This window comes from Poromitra crassiceps, assembly GCF_964638095.1.
Source record: "Poromitra crassiceps genome assembly, chromosome: 1".
Classification (NCBI taxonomy): domain Eukaryota; kingdom Metazoa; phylum Chordata; class Actinopteri; order Beryciformes; family Melamphaidae; genus Poromitra; species Poromitra crassiceps.
Window position 1 is genome coordinate 103947075 of NC_139623.1, and position 16539 is coordinate 103963613.

Sequence of the window (16539 nt, forward strand, 5' to 3'; positions counted from 1 at the left end):
TTCCCCAACCTGCTGCCAGCTGCCTTCTCCATTCCACATCACCGCTGCTGCCTGTCAGTCATGTTGTAACGTGGATACAGGAGAGACTATTTGTTTCGTATTGCCGTGACGATCTTTTTTCAGAGGGCAGATAAAAAAACGGACTGTGGACTGTGTCTGATATTCAGACTGAATCGTCAACTCAAACTCATTTCTTCATCTACCCAAGAACAGCCAAATCCACAACTGTGGAGTGGGCGTGGCTTCGAAGGTCTGGAGCCAGGCTATGAACTCCTTGTCCATGGATCACATTTTGATGTTCTGTTTTCTTTTGGAAAGTAAATGCATGATAGCTGTGGGATATAGGCTACTGGATTTTATTTTATAAAAAAAAAAAAGCTCTGTCCAGTAACCTGGAACACTTTTATTTTGAGATGTGTTTACTTTGAGTGAGATGGTCCTACCTCATGCAAACGATAAGAATTGTTATATGAATCTTAATTTTCGAACAAGTTACAAAAATGTTTGTGTAAGCTGTCAATTATTGTTCTTAGAAAGAAAATCGGTATCGGCAAGTCAGACTATTCAAAAATCGGAAATCGGAACCAGCCAACAAAATCGCAATCAGTGCATCCCTAATTATCAATGCACCAAATGGTCTTTCTGCTCACTTGACTTTGTGTTGTTCGTGCGGCTATAGAAAAATAAGGAATAGACACGTGACGGAGACTGTTAGAGTTCAGCAGGAGTGCAGTATTCCCTTGAGCATGATCAAACAGCCCCCCAACACCCCTCACCTCTCCTCTTTCCCATGAGCCTTCCAGTAAGGACACTGCTAAGCATGTCGATAACGTGCACATTCACAAAAACAGACACTAACGTTCTTCTGGCCTCCCACACGGGTCAGACCTCAGCCTGATGGTCACACCGTGAACAAACAACCGAGTCCAGCAGCAGAACGATGGACAACAAAGGGTCAATGTTTGAACTTGAAGTGATTGCTTGCACTGATTGCTGAAACACATTAGAAGATCCATGCACACTTCACGGCTGTTTTCTTCCACCCAGAAGCAGCAGAACCTTCAGTGGAGACGCAGGAGAGCCGTTTGATATTGACGGTTGGAATCTGTTTTGCTAACCGCACACTTTGCAGGAATTAAGGATCAATCTTAATCGGGTTACGTGATTACAAAACTGTCATCCATCTCATTTACAGGAAATATTGCTGCAATGAGACCACAAATACTTCAAACGAGAAGATTCCTTGCTCATTACCGAGGAGCACATTTGAATAGGTAGACGAGAAGCATTTAAAATGTGAAATTATGGACACAAACGGACGTTTTGACTAAAACAATAGTTCATAGAGATCAGCGAGGCCCCCTTTAGTCTTCGCTGTCGCGTGGGGATATATCCATTAAGCGAAGCCTAAAGAGGGCGGAGCTAATCAAATATGAACAGCTTTGTACTTCTTTACGGACCAGTTTTCAACATTTACGGATGATAATAACCACTCAAATAGTCTGTCAATTGGAGTAATTTGTCATTTTAACTTCATATTCTCATGGAGTAAAGTAATCCAAAGTAATCATATCACATGATGTCATATCACATTAATGAGTGCGATTAATCAGAACAATTCCATTATTGTAAAATGTAACGATTTGCATTTGATAGTTGCCCTCCTCAGCTCATTGCTTTCCCTACATTTTCAAACCATTATATCCTATAAATAACTGTGATGATAAGGTGGTAATATATCCTATCAATAACTGTGATGATAAGGGTGTAATATCCTATAAATAACTATGATGATAAGGGTGTAATATCCTATAAATAACTATGATGATAAGGGTGTAATATCCTATGAATAACTGTGATGATAAGGGTGTAATATCCTATAAATAACTATGATGATAAGGGTGTAATATCCTATAAATAACTATGATGATAAGGGTGTAATATCCTATGAATAACTGTGATGATAAGGGTGTAATATCCTATAAATAACTATGATGATAAGGGTGTAATATCCTATAAATAACTATGATGATAAGGGTGTAATATCCTATGAATAACTGTGATGATAAGGGTGTAATATCCTATCAATAACTGTGATGATAAGGTGGTAATAGGTGTGTTGATATGTAGCTGCATTATCAGAATGCTTCCTGGTATTCTAGTAGTATAGGTTGAGTCGCTGTCTCATCATCAACGCTGGGGTAGCTGGCTGGGGGCGTGGTCAGGGAGGGGTAAATCCCCCCGTTCTCCTCATTCAGCATAGTTAGCATTTAGCTGCTAGCCCAGTCCAGGCAGACACGATCGGGGATTTAACGCCCACAGTAAACGCACATCTGAACAGACGTCTATGTACCTGCTCTAGAATCCCCAATCCTGTAGTGTAGAGCCGCAACACCATCCTTTGGTAAGTCAGCCCGTTTTGGTGAGTCAGCCCATTGAGATATATGGGGGGTTTTACCCCACCCGCGCGCCAGCCGTAGTAACATTTTGTTGGGGGCGTTCCCACACAGACTGGCTGTATCTATGCTTCCCATTCATGCCATCGCTCTCTCTCTCTCTCAACAGCTACCTGAGTCTCTCTCACCCTCACTATTGCTCACCCCCCCTCTTCTCATCATTATCTCTATTGGTGTCCTCCATCCTCACTGGCTTTCTCTTGTTAGAGGTTAAATTCAATCTGTCCTTGTCAGGTTTAATCAAAGTATCCACAGATTCAATTTAGCAGGTATGTGTGGGAGGTTAAGGTGGCATCTTTAGGACGATAAAAAATAAAAGGGTGCTCTTAGTACGCACATCCCTCCACTGCTTGACTGTAAATAAGACTTAAAGCCATTGTCAACATCCTCTCTCCAATATCTTTTCACAAGCTAACTCCAAATTCTGCAACTGCAATAAAACAAAGTCTTTTTTAGCTGTGACCAGCAGCTCTATACTGTAGGTTGCTCGGTTGGTCGGTCGGTCGGTCGGTCGACAAAAAGCTCCCCACCCTTTGGCGGCCACAGTTTTCACTCTAGGAGGCTGAAATGTGTTTAAAGGTGTGTGTGTCAGGTGGGCGGGGGGGATTTCAAAATGCAGGGTGGCAGACGCAGGGTATGGTGGGTTGCCGCTGTCATCCTGCATTAATATGAGAATCTCCGATAATATAAATAATATTCGCAATATTGCGAATTCGCACTTTATTATTATTTTTTATTTTATAATGCAAAAAAACCCGCGCGCACACACACACACAACATTGACATCTTTGTCTCCATTTATTTTATCCAATGAGTGACTAAAGAGCTTCTCCAGCCTAGAAACAGTTAGATATACCTTCAAAATTAAAAGAAAAAATAAATAAATCCTTAATCCAGGGGTTCCCAACCTTTTTTGGCTTGTGACCCTACTTGGACGTCACAAAAATCTTGGGACCCGAGACATTAAAATGTTGGTACACCATCGATAATTACATCAGTGACATAGTATGTAGTAGTATAGTCACATAGTATGCTTCTTTTTCCCTGCAGAATTCTGACTTTAATCTGAGAATTCTGACTTTAATCTCAGAATTCTGACTTTTTTTCCTCAAAATTCTGACATACCTCGGAATTCTGACTTTAATCTCACTCACAATGTTGATTGAGGCTATGGTCCTTCGATGGAAGCCTTTGCAGTATATAGTGACATTATGTGATATTAGTAATGTCACATAATGCAACACTGTTTGAATCTCACCTGCAATTACCACTCATCGCCATAGGTGTCACCCAAGAGAACAAAACTGTAATCTTAGAGATTATTATTATTATCACTTTACGGTCAGATTTTTTTTTTTTTATTATTATAAAAAAACAAAATCGCGTGTGACCCTAATCATCTCCGGTAGTATTAAATTGTGTGTGGTGTGTTATATATATATATATATATATATATATATATATATATATATACTGTGTGTGTATATATATATATATATATATATATATATATATATATATACCGTATATACTTTTTTTTTTTTTTTTTTTTTTCCATAGAAACTTCAGGCGACCCTATTTTAATTCCAGGCGACCTCACTACTGAGGGTCGTAACCCTAAGGTTGAAAACCACTGCCTTAATCTGTTTACACAGTGGGTTTTTACTACATACATCTAAAAGATTACAGTCTTGGAATGTTTGATTATCCAACGGTTTAAGGGAGAAATGGAGCCACCTTATGCTCCTATGCATGAACAGCTGCAGCCTCATCCTTTGACATTATTTGCTATCAGATATTTTAGATCCCTTTGATGAAAGTAGGTTTGTTCATGGGCAAAGCTGAAAATCCCTGGAAACAAACTCAACAAACTAACTCCGCTGCTTCTTTTGTCCAGAGGCAGTCAGGCATAATGCGACATAAAAAAAAAATCAAGTCCCCCCCACCCCCTCGGATTTCCCCCACGACAGCTTTCTCCCCAGTTGTACTTGGCCAATTCCCCCAGCTGTCCCCTCTGCCGATCTGGAGAGAGTTGTACAGGGGTTTTCACACTTGGTCCCTTTCAGCCCTCCAAATGAACTCAGACCTCTTAGTCAGCATTTGTTTGTGCACATGTGAACACTCCAAAAGAACTCAGACCCCTCTGAAGTGAACCAAACTCAGACCTCCTCGGCAGGTGGTCTTGAGTTAGGTTCACTTCAAGTCCCCGTTGCGGTTCACTTCACCTGTGCACTGTGAACACAAAGCACTCCAGGTTCACGTCTCCTTTTTGGTTCTTTGCTCGTGACAATTTCAGTGTATCGCCTGAGTTCTAGTTTCTAGTAGTTTTTTCCCCAATACATGATTTATTTTTTTTCACTTTCTTTTTTCTCACTGTGTGGCTACTTTTAAAATAAAAGTGCATTTGGAATTGCATTGTATTATGATCCATAATTAAAATAAACAACTGCATGTACTTCCATTATATTGTATTTGATTATTAAAATAAATTAATTAATAAAAAAACAAAATTAATAATTGATAAAACAATTAATAATCGATTTTTGACACCCCTCCCGATCGACCTGTTGTACAGTTTCAAATAAAAATTGATCAAACTGGCGCACTTTGAGATCAAAATGAAGAGACTAGATCTATGAAGAACTACACACATCGATATCTTCTTTACCGTTCTGTGGTTTTACAGCGATTAAAAAATAATTGTTTCCCTATATATACTGTACTATATATATTCTGCATACAGGTTACTATCATTTGTTTAGCCTATGAAACAATGTTACATGCTAATTTGCATATCAATATGCGCTAATTAAGTAACTACTAACGACTCTCAATGCTCACCCCACAGTTTCATTGATCATGAGTGGGGAGAACGATTGTGTGGACTGTGGAGAACCACTTCGCTGCTGTACTGTGTGTGACCTGTGTGAAGTGAGTGAGTGAGGGATTAGGCAGATATGGAGGAGGGAGCGCCTGCGCAGCCGCGGTTCTAGAAACTTTTCGGGTGGGCTGAACCCCCCTAAATTTTTGTCTCAGCCCACCCTAAGAACATAGAGAGGGGGGGGGAAACATGCACACACAGGCGGTGTACATTACCCCTTATGCTTATGTGCCAATTTGCTGTTTACTGATAATGTTGAAGTTAGGCAACTGTGTTGGTAACAGAACTTAACATAAACATACGTTAGTTTAATGTAGCAATGAAAGATGTTATAACAAGGTTTTGTAAGATATGTTCTTCTTTTATCCAAAACATACATAATATAGTACAAGACAAGTATAATAACAGCCATCTTGTTCCAAGTGAAAACTAGTACTCATATTCCAAAGCAATAAAGTTGAGAGCTGCAGTGTTTCTGTTGGTCCACTTGAAGAGGACTGAGTTCAGCACTCCGACCAACCAGAGGAGGCACTAGTTCAGTGACCAGCACACAGATCCCACCGGCTTCCCACCCGCAAACATGGCCAATTTCTGTCTGTAGTTACATCTGACCAAGCCGGAAGTACCGCTGCAAGGAATTTAATCAGTGTCTATGTCTTGTGGACTCTTGGAAGATTAGCCAATAGGCTAAAAGAGATCAAAATCAAAATCAAAAAATCTATCTCCATGGTGGTAGGCGAGTGGTTTTCCCTCTACACTACCCAGATGCCCCAGAACACCTATCTTTGACCTACCGCTTTACTTTAAGCACCTAAAACAAGACCGATCTTTGACCTACCCGCTTTACTTTAAGCACCTAAAACACCGATCTTTGACCTACCGCTTTACTTTAAGCACCTAAAACAAGACCGATCTTTGACCTACCCGCTTTACTTTAAGCACCTAAAACACCGATCTTTGACCTACCGCTTTACTTTAAGCACCTAAAACAACACCTATCATTGACCTACCGCTTTACTTTAAGCACCTAAAACAACACCTATCATTGACCTACCCGCTTTACTTTAAGCACCTAAAACAACACCTATCTTTGACCTACCGCTTTACTTTAAGCACCTAAAACAACACCGATCTTTGACCTACCCGCTTTACTTTAAGCACCTAAAACAACACCGATCTTTGACCTACCCGCTTTACTTTAAGCACCTAAAACAACACCGATCTTTGACCTACCCGCTTTACTTTAAGCACCTAAAACAACACCGATCTTTGACCTACCCGCTTTACTTTAAGCACCTAAAACAACACCGATCTTTGACCTACCCGCTTTACTTTAAGCACCTAAAACAACACCAATCCTCAACATTCCATTAAAGACAGCTTACATTTGAGACCGACTATTAAATGGAAGTCAGTAAAGTTGTGAAGGAAGTTGTTTTGCAGTGAAAGTTGTCTCTAGATATCCTGGCCCATGGCGTCCCCTCTCATCTCCTTCGCCGCATGCTGCCTCTTTGACAGTCTGATTCACAGCTCTTTCCAGTCCCACCCACCTTCCCTTTTATCTCCAAAACTACCTCTATCTTCTTCTATTCCTCCATTTTTGATCGTTCTTTTATCTATGTCCACCGCCATCCGCCTCCTCCTTGTGACACAAGTTGCTCTTACACCACTATCTTTACTGCCACCTCTTCATGCCTCTACTTCTGCAGACTCCCCTCCACCCCCCCCCCCCCCCCCTCTCTCTCTCTCTGACCCCTGTCACAGTCAGTAAAGTTCTGATGAGAAGCTACCTAACACTGCATTGTCTGATCAGGTGTTGTCGAGTAAGCGAGTTTGGGGCCCTGATCTCTTGCGGTCAGCTTAATGCTATCCTCTCCTTGTAACCTGGTCTGCTGCTCGCCAACTGGGCCCCAGATTTGTGGCCAACTGTCGACTGGCCCCCTTTGATGCTTTTACTCCTACACCACAACAGCCCACACCATGCACAAGATGTCTAGGTCTGCACTATATTTGCATTCAAAATGTCATATTTGCATAATAGATTCTAATGACTTAGAATCTAGTGTTACTATTTTTAATGCAAAGTTGTATTGTTATGATGATATTACCGGTATAATGTTTCACAGCATTTCTCCTCTGCTCAGCAGGCCTTCATGGAGCCTACAGTCTTGCCTTAAAAATAGCTGGTGATATATAACTGCTAATGAAAGTGCTATGAAGTAATTATGATTAAGAATATGATTGTGGTTATGATTATTATGAGTATGACAAGTACAATGAAGGTATCAAGTCAAGTCAAGTTTATTTGTATAGCCCTAATTCACAAGCATGTCTCAGAGGACTTCACAGAAAATATGTCTAGCTAAATCTAGCTGACACAACAATAGCAATTACAGTAGTAATAATAACAAGATTGAACAATCAGAGAGAAAGGGAGAAAAGGGATGGAATGTGGGGGAGGAGAGAACAGGGAAGGGACGCGATGGGGAGGGAACATGGGAGTGGGGGGGGGGGGAGAGCAGGGAAAGGGAGGAGGTGGGGGGAGCAAGGGGGGATTTATGGTATTGATTGGTATGATGATGATGATGATGATTACTGTTAATAGTAACAGTGTTATAGTGCTCAACATGATCCTTACTTTATGGATTCATAGATAGATTAATATTTTTTGGATCTTAGATCTGGAACTGGCTGTGTTTTGGATCTGGATGTCTGTCAGTACATGCATATGCACTAACATTGTGTGCACATTAAGTCTAAGTTAGAGGAAGGTAGCGAAGGTGATGCAGAGGTGGTTCAATACCCCTCTCTTTTCAACTCAGATTCCACCTTGAACAAACTAAGAGGGTGATTATTGATTAATTGCTATACATTAATGAGCTGGATTGATCTGAAAAGGGGGCAGCACTGCAGATCGTTGGCTGTGGGAGACCTCTTTCATTGGCCAGGCCTGCAGCCATCTTAAAAGAGAGCGTGCAGGCCAGGAAGAGTGTGAGGAAGAGGTGGATGATGACAAAGAGTGGGAAGACTGGCAAAAGCAGGCTGATGCTGTAGATGGACATGGTTCTCATTCAGTGTTAGAAGCTTTGTGTCAACCACAGGTAAGAGGCAGGGTTTATGTCCATGCCAATATTTCAGTAGCCCATTGCTTTATTATGGTAAATATAGCTTGTGTACGTTGATGTCATGCTAATATGACAGCTGACAAAAACGTCCCTCCTCTCCGAAAGTCAGCTCTTAGAAAACCTCTGAATGGCCGTCCTGTATGGAAGAATATATTCTGAGGTAATCAAGTTATAAACTGTGTGCCCGGCTCGCGTTGCATAAAAAGCATGCAAAGTGGAAGTGGGTGAATGAAATCAGTTTAAAACTAGGCAAACGGAAGCAAAATCAAGCACATGCTTTAAAATATATGACACTTTTATTAAACTAGGCTACGTGTGCTCGATTCCTAGGCTCGCCCGCATCGCCGGATCACTAGCTCTGCCGCTGTGCGGCCTCGCCCGCCCTGCAGCTCACATACGCAGCTCGGCCGCAGTGCGGCCTCGGCCTGGCTGCTCCTTGATGGCATACTGTACTTCAGGGATGCTGGATCACCTGTCCTGGACCTGGCAACATACAGCTGTCCATGGCTGTCTGTCTCTTGGCACATGGCTAGTTATTAGCTAGCTGTTAGCGATCATGGATGTTCTCTCTCCCCCACTCGGTAAGAAGTTATATGTTTGTGAACCTTGCTGCGCACAATATTGCTTATTTGCAGGAGTGCATGGGAGAAGTCTCCCGCTAGTGTTGATGTCCAGTGTGATGGCAGAGAAACGTGTGTGCTGCGTCACGTGTAACGTTAGTTAGAGGAGGCGCACACACACAAACATGTAAAAAAAAAAAAAAAAAAAACATTCACTACAAACTAGGGATGCACTATATGGACATTTTCAGCCGATACCGACAAGCGATAATGATGTGCTTCTCATGTACGATACAGTTCATCGTTCAACCATCAAAAAACTTCACAAACATACTTTGGCTCTTATAGAGCATTTAGCCTCAGAATCTAAATTAAATGCTTTGACATAATCTGTCATCTCAATGTATTAAATACAGGTTATTAGTAGTAAAGTGGATCACTCATTACAAAAATAAAGGTTTTTATACAAGCCAAAGTCCATGGCTGCTTAGACTGCAGATAAAACACAATGAAAAAGGCATATAGTAGACTGGCCAAAGGAGTTTTCCTTGTAAACAACTTGACACACACACACACACACACACACACACACACACACACACACACACACACACACACACACACACACACACAGTTGCCAAATCAATGAAGAATCACAAGAATGCACATGTAGTTTCTTTCTCTCTCCAATTATGGACACACATGGGACACGCACGCGCACACACACACCCAAGTGATCCTCAGTACATGTGTGGGTCATCACTACAAACCCAAACAGATAATGCAGCATTGCAGAGAGGTTTACTATAAAAAGAAATATCAAAGCAAAAGCAAAGACTGTTATCATAAAATCATCATTATACTAAAAAGCAAGGAATCTGCTGTTTGTCTGTCTGTGTAAAGTACTGTATGTGAGTGTATGTATCCTGGGTATATCTCGTTCATCTGATCTACTTCACATTTGGCGGGTGTATTCCTGGGGACCCAAGGACATGCAGTGTCAGATTTGGTGCAATTTGGACAGCGACACATTAATACATTTTAAATAAACAAGCGAACAGCACTCTGCAGCAGCAGAGTGGGGCGGACAGCGCTCTGTGCAGCAGTGGGGCAAATGGGCACTGCACTAGTAATGATAAAAATAGAATCACTTGAGGCCTCTGTACCTTGGAAATGGATTGACCACAGACATCAACTAGAGGGCACCTGGTAGACTGCATACCTCTGCCAACATTTCTACAAAGTTTTGTGGTGTTATGTGGATCTGTTTGGATGTTATAGGTGCCTATTTGTGAATAGCCACTCCCATTGCCACTCCCCCTTTTGGCCAGTGGGCATGGGAAGTTAATCACTTTTAAGTTGGCCCATGACCTACTTTTCTACAAAATTTCATGCAAATCCGTTCAGAACTTTTTGAGATATCCTGCTGATAGACAAACGGTGGCAAAAATATAATTATTGGTCTGAAAGCGTATTGATTTCAAAATTCACCCATGTTTTGGCCACTTGGTCACATCAGTCACATCACAATTAATAGTCACTTATTTAGCCCCACAAATAACTTCTCCCAAACTAAACACTTTGCTTTCTAGCTTTACTTTGCTTGTATTCTTCCATGTAGTGCCAAGCAAACGGATGCTATTAGTTAATCCAGCAAGAAATATTCATGTTGCTACAGTAGAACAACATTGCATTGGTATGGAGGTTGGTTATTCATTCTACCATGTTGAGCAACCTCCTGCTCCTGACTGGCTGGAGTGTATTTTGAATACACACGTGATCAACTACTTTTTACAAATGCTTGTTTGTACAGAAGAATATGCGCAAATATCTTGAAGCCCATGGCAGAGTGTTGTGGCCATTCAGCCTTATGACACTTTAGGCAATGTTTTGGAGGTACCTTAACAACATGGCTAATTGTTTTCAACATGGAACATGGTTCTACCCCTACCCCTAACCCACCCCTTGAATCCCGACTCTACGACCTTCCTACCTGTAGCTACCACTGAGCTAAATAAATATGGAGAGATGATCTCTATCTCCTCCCTGTATGGTCTATTGAAGCCAAAATCTTCTCAGATCAGAGAACCAGAGTCTGCGCAGTAGCTCTGTTGAGTTAGAACCTCTGTGAGCTCCCCGTCCCTCTGAACTTTCTTATGTAGAGCTGCTGTTTCTAGAATGCGCACAGTGCGTTGTGTATTTATATACAGTCTAGCTCTGTAAATATGGCACTTTAAGTTGTAATATTTTTTGTCTCGCCAAAAGTAACCAGGAAGATTCCCACTATGAGATCAGTTTATCAAAATGACGCCTGTACGAAAATCTGATTTTAGTTGTCGGAGATTGAGCTGTATGAGCCAGACAAGTCAGACCTCCGGGCTCCTCTTCCAGGCTGCTCTCATGCTCTGAGAGCAGCCCGGAAGAGCCTCTCACTGGGGGAAATTATCGGATCTTATTTATGTCAATGGTATATCATTACAACAGCTGCGAGAGGAGCTTGTGAAGAACGAACATCCCCACAGTCAAAGCATTTCTCTGAGATATCCATATAAAAACGTTTGTTGCTTTAATACCAAAAATAAAAGCTCTACCCGTTAGCGATTAGCTAATGGCTGGTGGTTGCGTACTAGGCTCCATCTTACCCGGGACGGGAGTTAACGTTATAAAACACATTTCCTGGCAGTTGGACAACCTGGTAAGTTCTGAAAATATGTGTATATTATTGTGTTATTCCAGCTATCGTTATCGGTTGTTAAGTTATAGTAATATTAAGCCGATAAATAATGAAAAACAGCCGACTACCGAAAGCGGCTAACGCTATTGCTATGTTAAAAACCATTGTGTACCGATAACGCTGGAGTAACTAATAAAACACATATTTTCTGAACTTACTTCAGTCCCCAACCAACGTAAATTCCTCGCACACGGAGGCGGGCCTTGTGACCTATACTGGCTACAGCCGCCAGAGCGGCGATCTAACATGCAGCGGCTTCACTGAACGGGACCAGAGCTGCACCCCTGGTAGCTACAGTATGGCCCTTCTTCCCCAGCCCCTCCTCTTCCCTCATGACGCCCCTCTCACCATCCACATTCTCCTATCCAATATCCACACCCCCTACCCACCCCTTGAACCCCAACTCTCTGCAACCTTCCTATCCCTAGCTAATGTCCATATTCCCTAGCCCCGCCCCTTCATGACCACACACCCTCCCATCACCCACATCACCTGATCCACTCCACTACCCACCCCTCAAATCCCAACTCTGACCTTCCTATCCCTAGCTAAGGCCCCTATTCCCTAACACCGCCCAATTCACTAAACGTCCATGAGTGAGTGAGTGAGTGAGTGAGTGAGTGTCCTTACTTTTGGCATCTTGTGCCCCCCCGGCCTGGCCTGCTGCCAGCACCGTGGGAAAATATATATAGATAGATTGATTTAAAAGTCATCATAACACATTCAATTAGCTTATTTAATGTTCAGATATTAATTGCATTTACATTTAATTTAACAAAATTAAAAAGTATAATAAATGATGTAAAGCAACAACTACATATATTTTCTCCCTAGTTGTACTTAGCCAATTCCCCCTGCTGTCCCAGTCGTTGCTCCACCTCCTCTGCCGATCTGGGGAGAGTTGTAGACTAACACCTGCTTCTTCTGATACATGTGCAGTCGCCAGCCGCTTCTTTCCACCTGACAGCGAGGTGTATCACCGGCAGGACGTAGCGCGTGGGAGGATCATGCTGTACCCCCCAGTTCCCCTACCCCCCATACAGGCGCCCGACTGTCCAGAGGAGGCACTAGTGCAGTGACCAGGACTCATACCCCACCGGCTTCCCACCCGCAGACATGGCCAATTGTGTCTGTGGGAGTGTTTGACCAAGTCTGAAGTAGGCTACCACTGCCGGGAATTGAACCCGGGTCTCTGCGTTGGTAGGCGAGTGATTTACATAAAAATGTAACATAAATTTGTTCAGCCTTTAATTTCTGGTGGCACAAATATGAAGCACAGGAAGATGAAGATGATAGTGCACTCACCCGGTCTCTTGTCGTTCCGACCCTTTCGGGCCCCACATAGTCGGACTTTGGAGATCAGGACTAGGATCTGTTTCTGGCACAGGGACTTGTTGCTCTTAGGACAGGGCTTGCGCTTGTTGACTACCGGTCGGTTTGGTTGGTCGTCCTTGACCGCCCGTTTCTGTCTAATTAGAGAGCTGGCGAGAGCTGCCATCTTTCCCCCCCTCTCACCTTTGGGAGGGGGGTGTCTTCCTTCTTATTAACCCCTTTCTTGTTTTGGCTTTTGCTTTCCTCAAACACCAGAGGAGAACGGAGGTCTCTAAGACGCCCCCGCAGGGGTGGCTTTACAAAGAGGAGTTTAGTTGGAGGGCTCCCTGGAAAAGGGAAGATGCGAGTTCACCTGCAGTCCAATGTGGAGCCTCCACTCTGACAAGAAAAAATATATATATATACGACACTAACAGAGTAGACAAAAACGATGTATACGACACTTAACAGAGTCGACAAAAAAGATGTATACGACACTAACAGAGTAGACAAAAAAGTGCTACGGCCACATTCTCCGTTTAAAAACAAAAGAATGGCCAAGGTTAGAATGACTGACTTTTAAAAATGCAAAAATGGACACATTCCCTTCCTCACTCATCTTGCCCACAGATCAAAATGTGCCTCAGTATCCAAGTTCAAAATATTGCTAAATAACTAACCTATAATAACTAACCTATTTTGAACAGACAATATTAAAGAGAAGTAACTCAGGCTATTTACATATAAAAACGCTTTTCCTGGAGAAAAGTGCAATAATTTTGAACGCTATGGAAGCTATAAAAATTGCGTGAGAAATCAAGCTGGCTGTCACCATCTGTGTAGTCCATGGAGGTCCAACTTTGCCTGCCATTTAAACGTGGAAGCAAGGAATAACGAGCTGGGATTGCAAGCGGTAATCCGGCAGACTTAGATCCAGAGGTAGCGCAGCAGGCGGGACACTGATGGTCTTGTAAGAATGAAGCCGGGACAGAACAGAGTGGAGAGATGGACAGAGTGAGATTTCTCTTCTGCTCCCTCCCCACGCCCCCCCCCCCCCCCCCCTCTCTCCACCCCTCCTCCTCCCATCCAAAGTCAGCCAGTGATTGTGGGAGTATGTGTGTGTGAATTCCAGCAGCCACCATCAGTAGAGGTGACATTCATGAGAGAGAGAGAGAGCGAGAGAGAGCAAAAGAGAGCGAGCAAGAGAGAAAGGGTAGTGGGAGGGAGAGAGAGAGAGAGAGAGGTAGAGGCTGTGATGTGCAAGAATAAGGTTGACTGGGGAAAGGAGGAAAACGTGGACGAGAGACGGGCATCAGCCAATTCTCAAGATCGACACTCACAGAAGCTACGATTTCTGTATTGTGTACACACGTTTTGACTGTTCCACTGAAACAGACAGTGGCCAGAGGGAGAGAGAGAAAGAGTTGCAGATTGTGACAGTGTTTCGCGCACACACACGCACACGCAGACACACACGCACACGCAGACACACACACACACACACACACACACCAGCATATTCTGTAGTGTGGTGGAGTGAGAAATGTTCCGTATAATTGTATCTCAGGTCAGTATATTTCTTGGTCTTCCCTGACACTCGCACACCCCTGCAGAGTTTACCCCATATCCCCCGTCCCTTGCTGAACTCTCATTATCTTTTCTTCAAGCTCCGCATACGAAGCGGAGATAGAAAAAAATGCAACTTTGTTCACCGGAACTGCCATTTAGTGTCTGACATCGCAGACTGCTGGCTTAACCCTGACAGAAACATGAGCCCGGACAGATTGAGTTAGACAGCTACCCCCGCTCCACATCACTCCATCCCCCCTTGCAAACAACACACAGATGCTAATCTCATAATGCTCATAAACACACTGCTCTGGGTGAACAAAATCAAGTGCTGAGAGGGTCATATTGTGTCATCATTCATTAGATAATTTCCCTAATTTCTCATGCCATCATTTAAATACAAAATCAAGCATTGAGATAAGGATCTAGCCTCATTATTTGGGAGAGAACTACAGTAACTGTGGTACTGTATGCATCAATCTGACCGGAAAATCTGCTCATATTTTCTGCATGAAATAAGTTAGGGTTGTCCTACAAACCGGGTTTTACGAGTGACAACGAGGATTCTCACATTATGCTTATAGCTGCCCTAAGAAACATTGACTGGATGGCTGTCCTTTTTCTCTGAAAAAAACTTTAAAACCAACCGGGATGCCCCTGAAGGCATCTTGGTACACCTTGGCCATGATTGGCGCACATCCTCCAACATCAACGTCTGCACCGAATCAGCCAAGGAAGTCACTCCAACGCATCCAGCCCCACTGCTCCGAGCGAACAAGGGCAGCAAGGCTGGAATTGTGAGAATCCTCGTTCTCACTCGTAAAACCTGGGTTGTAGCACAACCCTAACATTTTACCCTTTACAACCATCCTTGCTGCAAAGAAGCACCCTGTGCGACCCTGAGACCTACGGATGGCAACACGGGGCACATGGCGAGAGCCCATGGCAACCCGGGACAGCATACAACGAGTGACCATCAGGCACCACCGCCTGGCGCCTGACAAGACAGCGTGCGCAAAGGGCACGCTGGCCACATCAAGGCTATAGTCCCTCACAAAGGTGTGGTGAGTAGACCATGAGGCCGTGGTGTGTCCTCCACCGACACACCACGCATTAACGCCCATGACGTTGCGACACCTCGCGTGGAGTGGGCCCTAATACCCTCCGGGGGGACCGGCAGAGTAGGCCAAAGCAATGACCTCCTGTTAGGGTTGCTGTGAGACTGGTGGATTTACGTGCGGATACTTAATGTCCAAGACACACTTGGTAGACTGAAGTCTCGATAACTAGGAACGCTGTGGCACTTGATAGCTGAGTCTGCAAGGTTCGAAGATGGGAACTGTTGCAGAAGGTTGCCGAGAGGTTAGTCTATGAACAACTACAGAGGACTTGCAGAGCACACCCTTACAGGTCCCGACTATGACATCACACTGCGTTGTGACATCATCAGTAAGGCCATCAGAGACGACATGATTTAAGACATCTATGAATTATGACATCATCACCGTCTGTGACATCATCAGTGATCTATGACAATTTCCATGTGGCAGGCGGAGATGGCAGCGAAATACACCCTCAGGGACTGAGGAGACAGGCCCACATCATGCAGGCTCTGAAGGAAGCAGTGAATGGGCTGTATGCCGCAATACAGTGGATCCACATCCCGTTCCGTGCACCAGCGCGTGAAGGCTCGCCACTTATACGCGTACTGAGAGCGAGTAGAGGTAGCTCTAGTGCTCTGTATAGTGTGTACCACATTCAAAGGCAAGCCTTGAGCTAGCAACCTTTATTTATACAGGGGGAGTCTCACTGAGAGCAATGCTCTCTTTTTCAGGAGTGCCATGTTCACATTCACACAACCATTCATACCTGGAAGCTGACCAGTACAACCACAGTCTGACGA

At 43.5% G+C, this 16539-nt stretch overlaps 1 protein-coding gene across 1 annotated transcript in view; it reads right to left on the bottom strand.

Moving 5' to 3' along the window:
- The window catches only part of fgf11b (fibroblast growth factor 11b), a gene marked incomplete at both ends in the record, with an annotated part of 63815 nt that extends 50561 nt beyond the window's left edge, over nucleotides 1–13254 (bottom strand). The window contains one exon of the mRNA XM_083646686.1: nucleotides 13062–13254. Coding sequence (XP_083502812.1) covers nucleotides 13062–13254 — 193 coding nt within the window. The remainder of the gene's footprint in view (nucleotides 1–13061) is intronic.
- Nucleotides 13255–16539: the final 3285 nt, after the last annotated feature.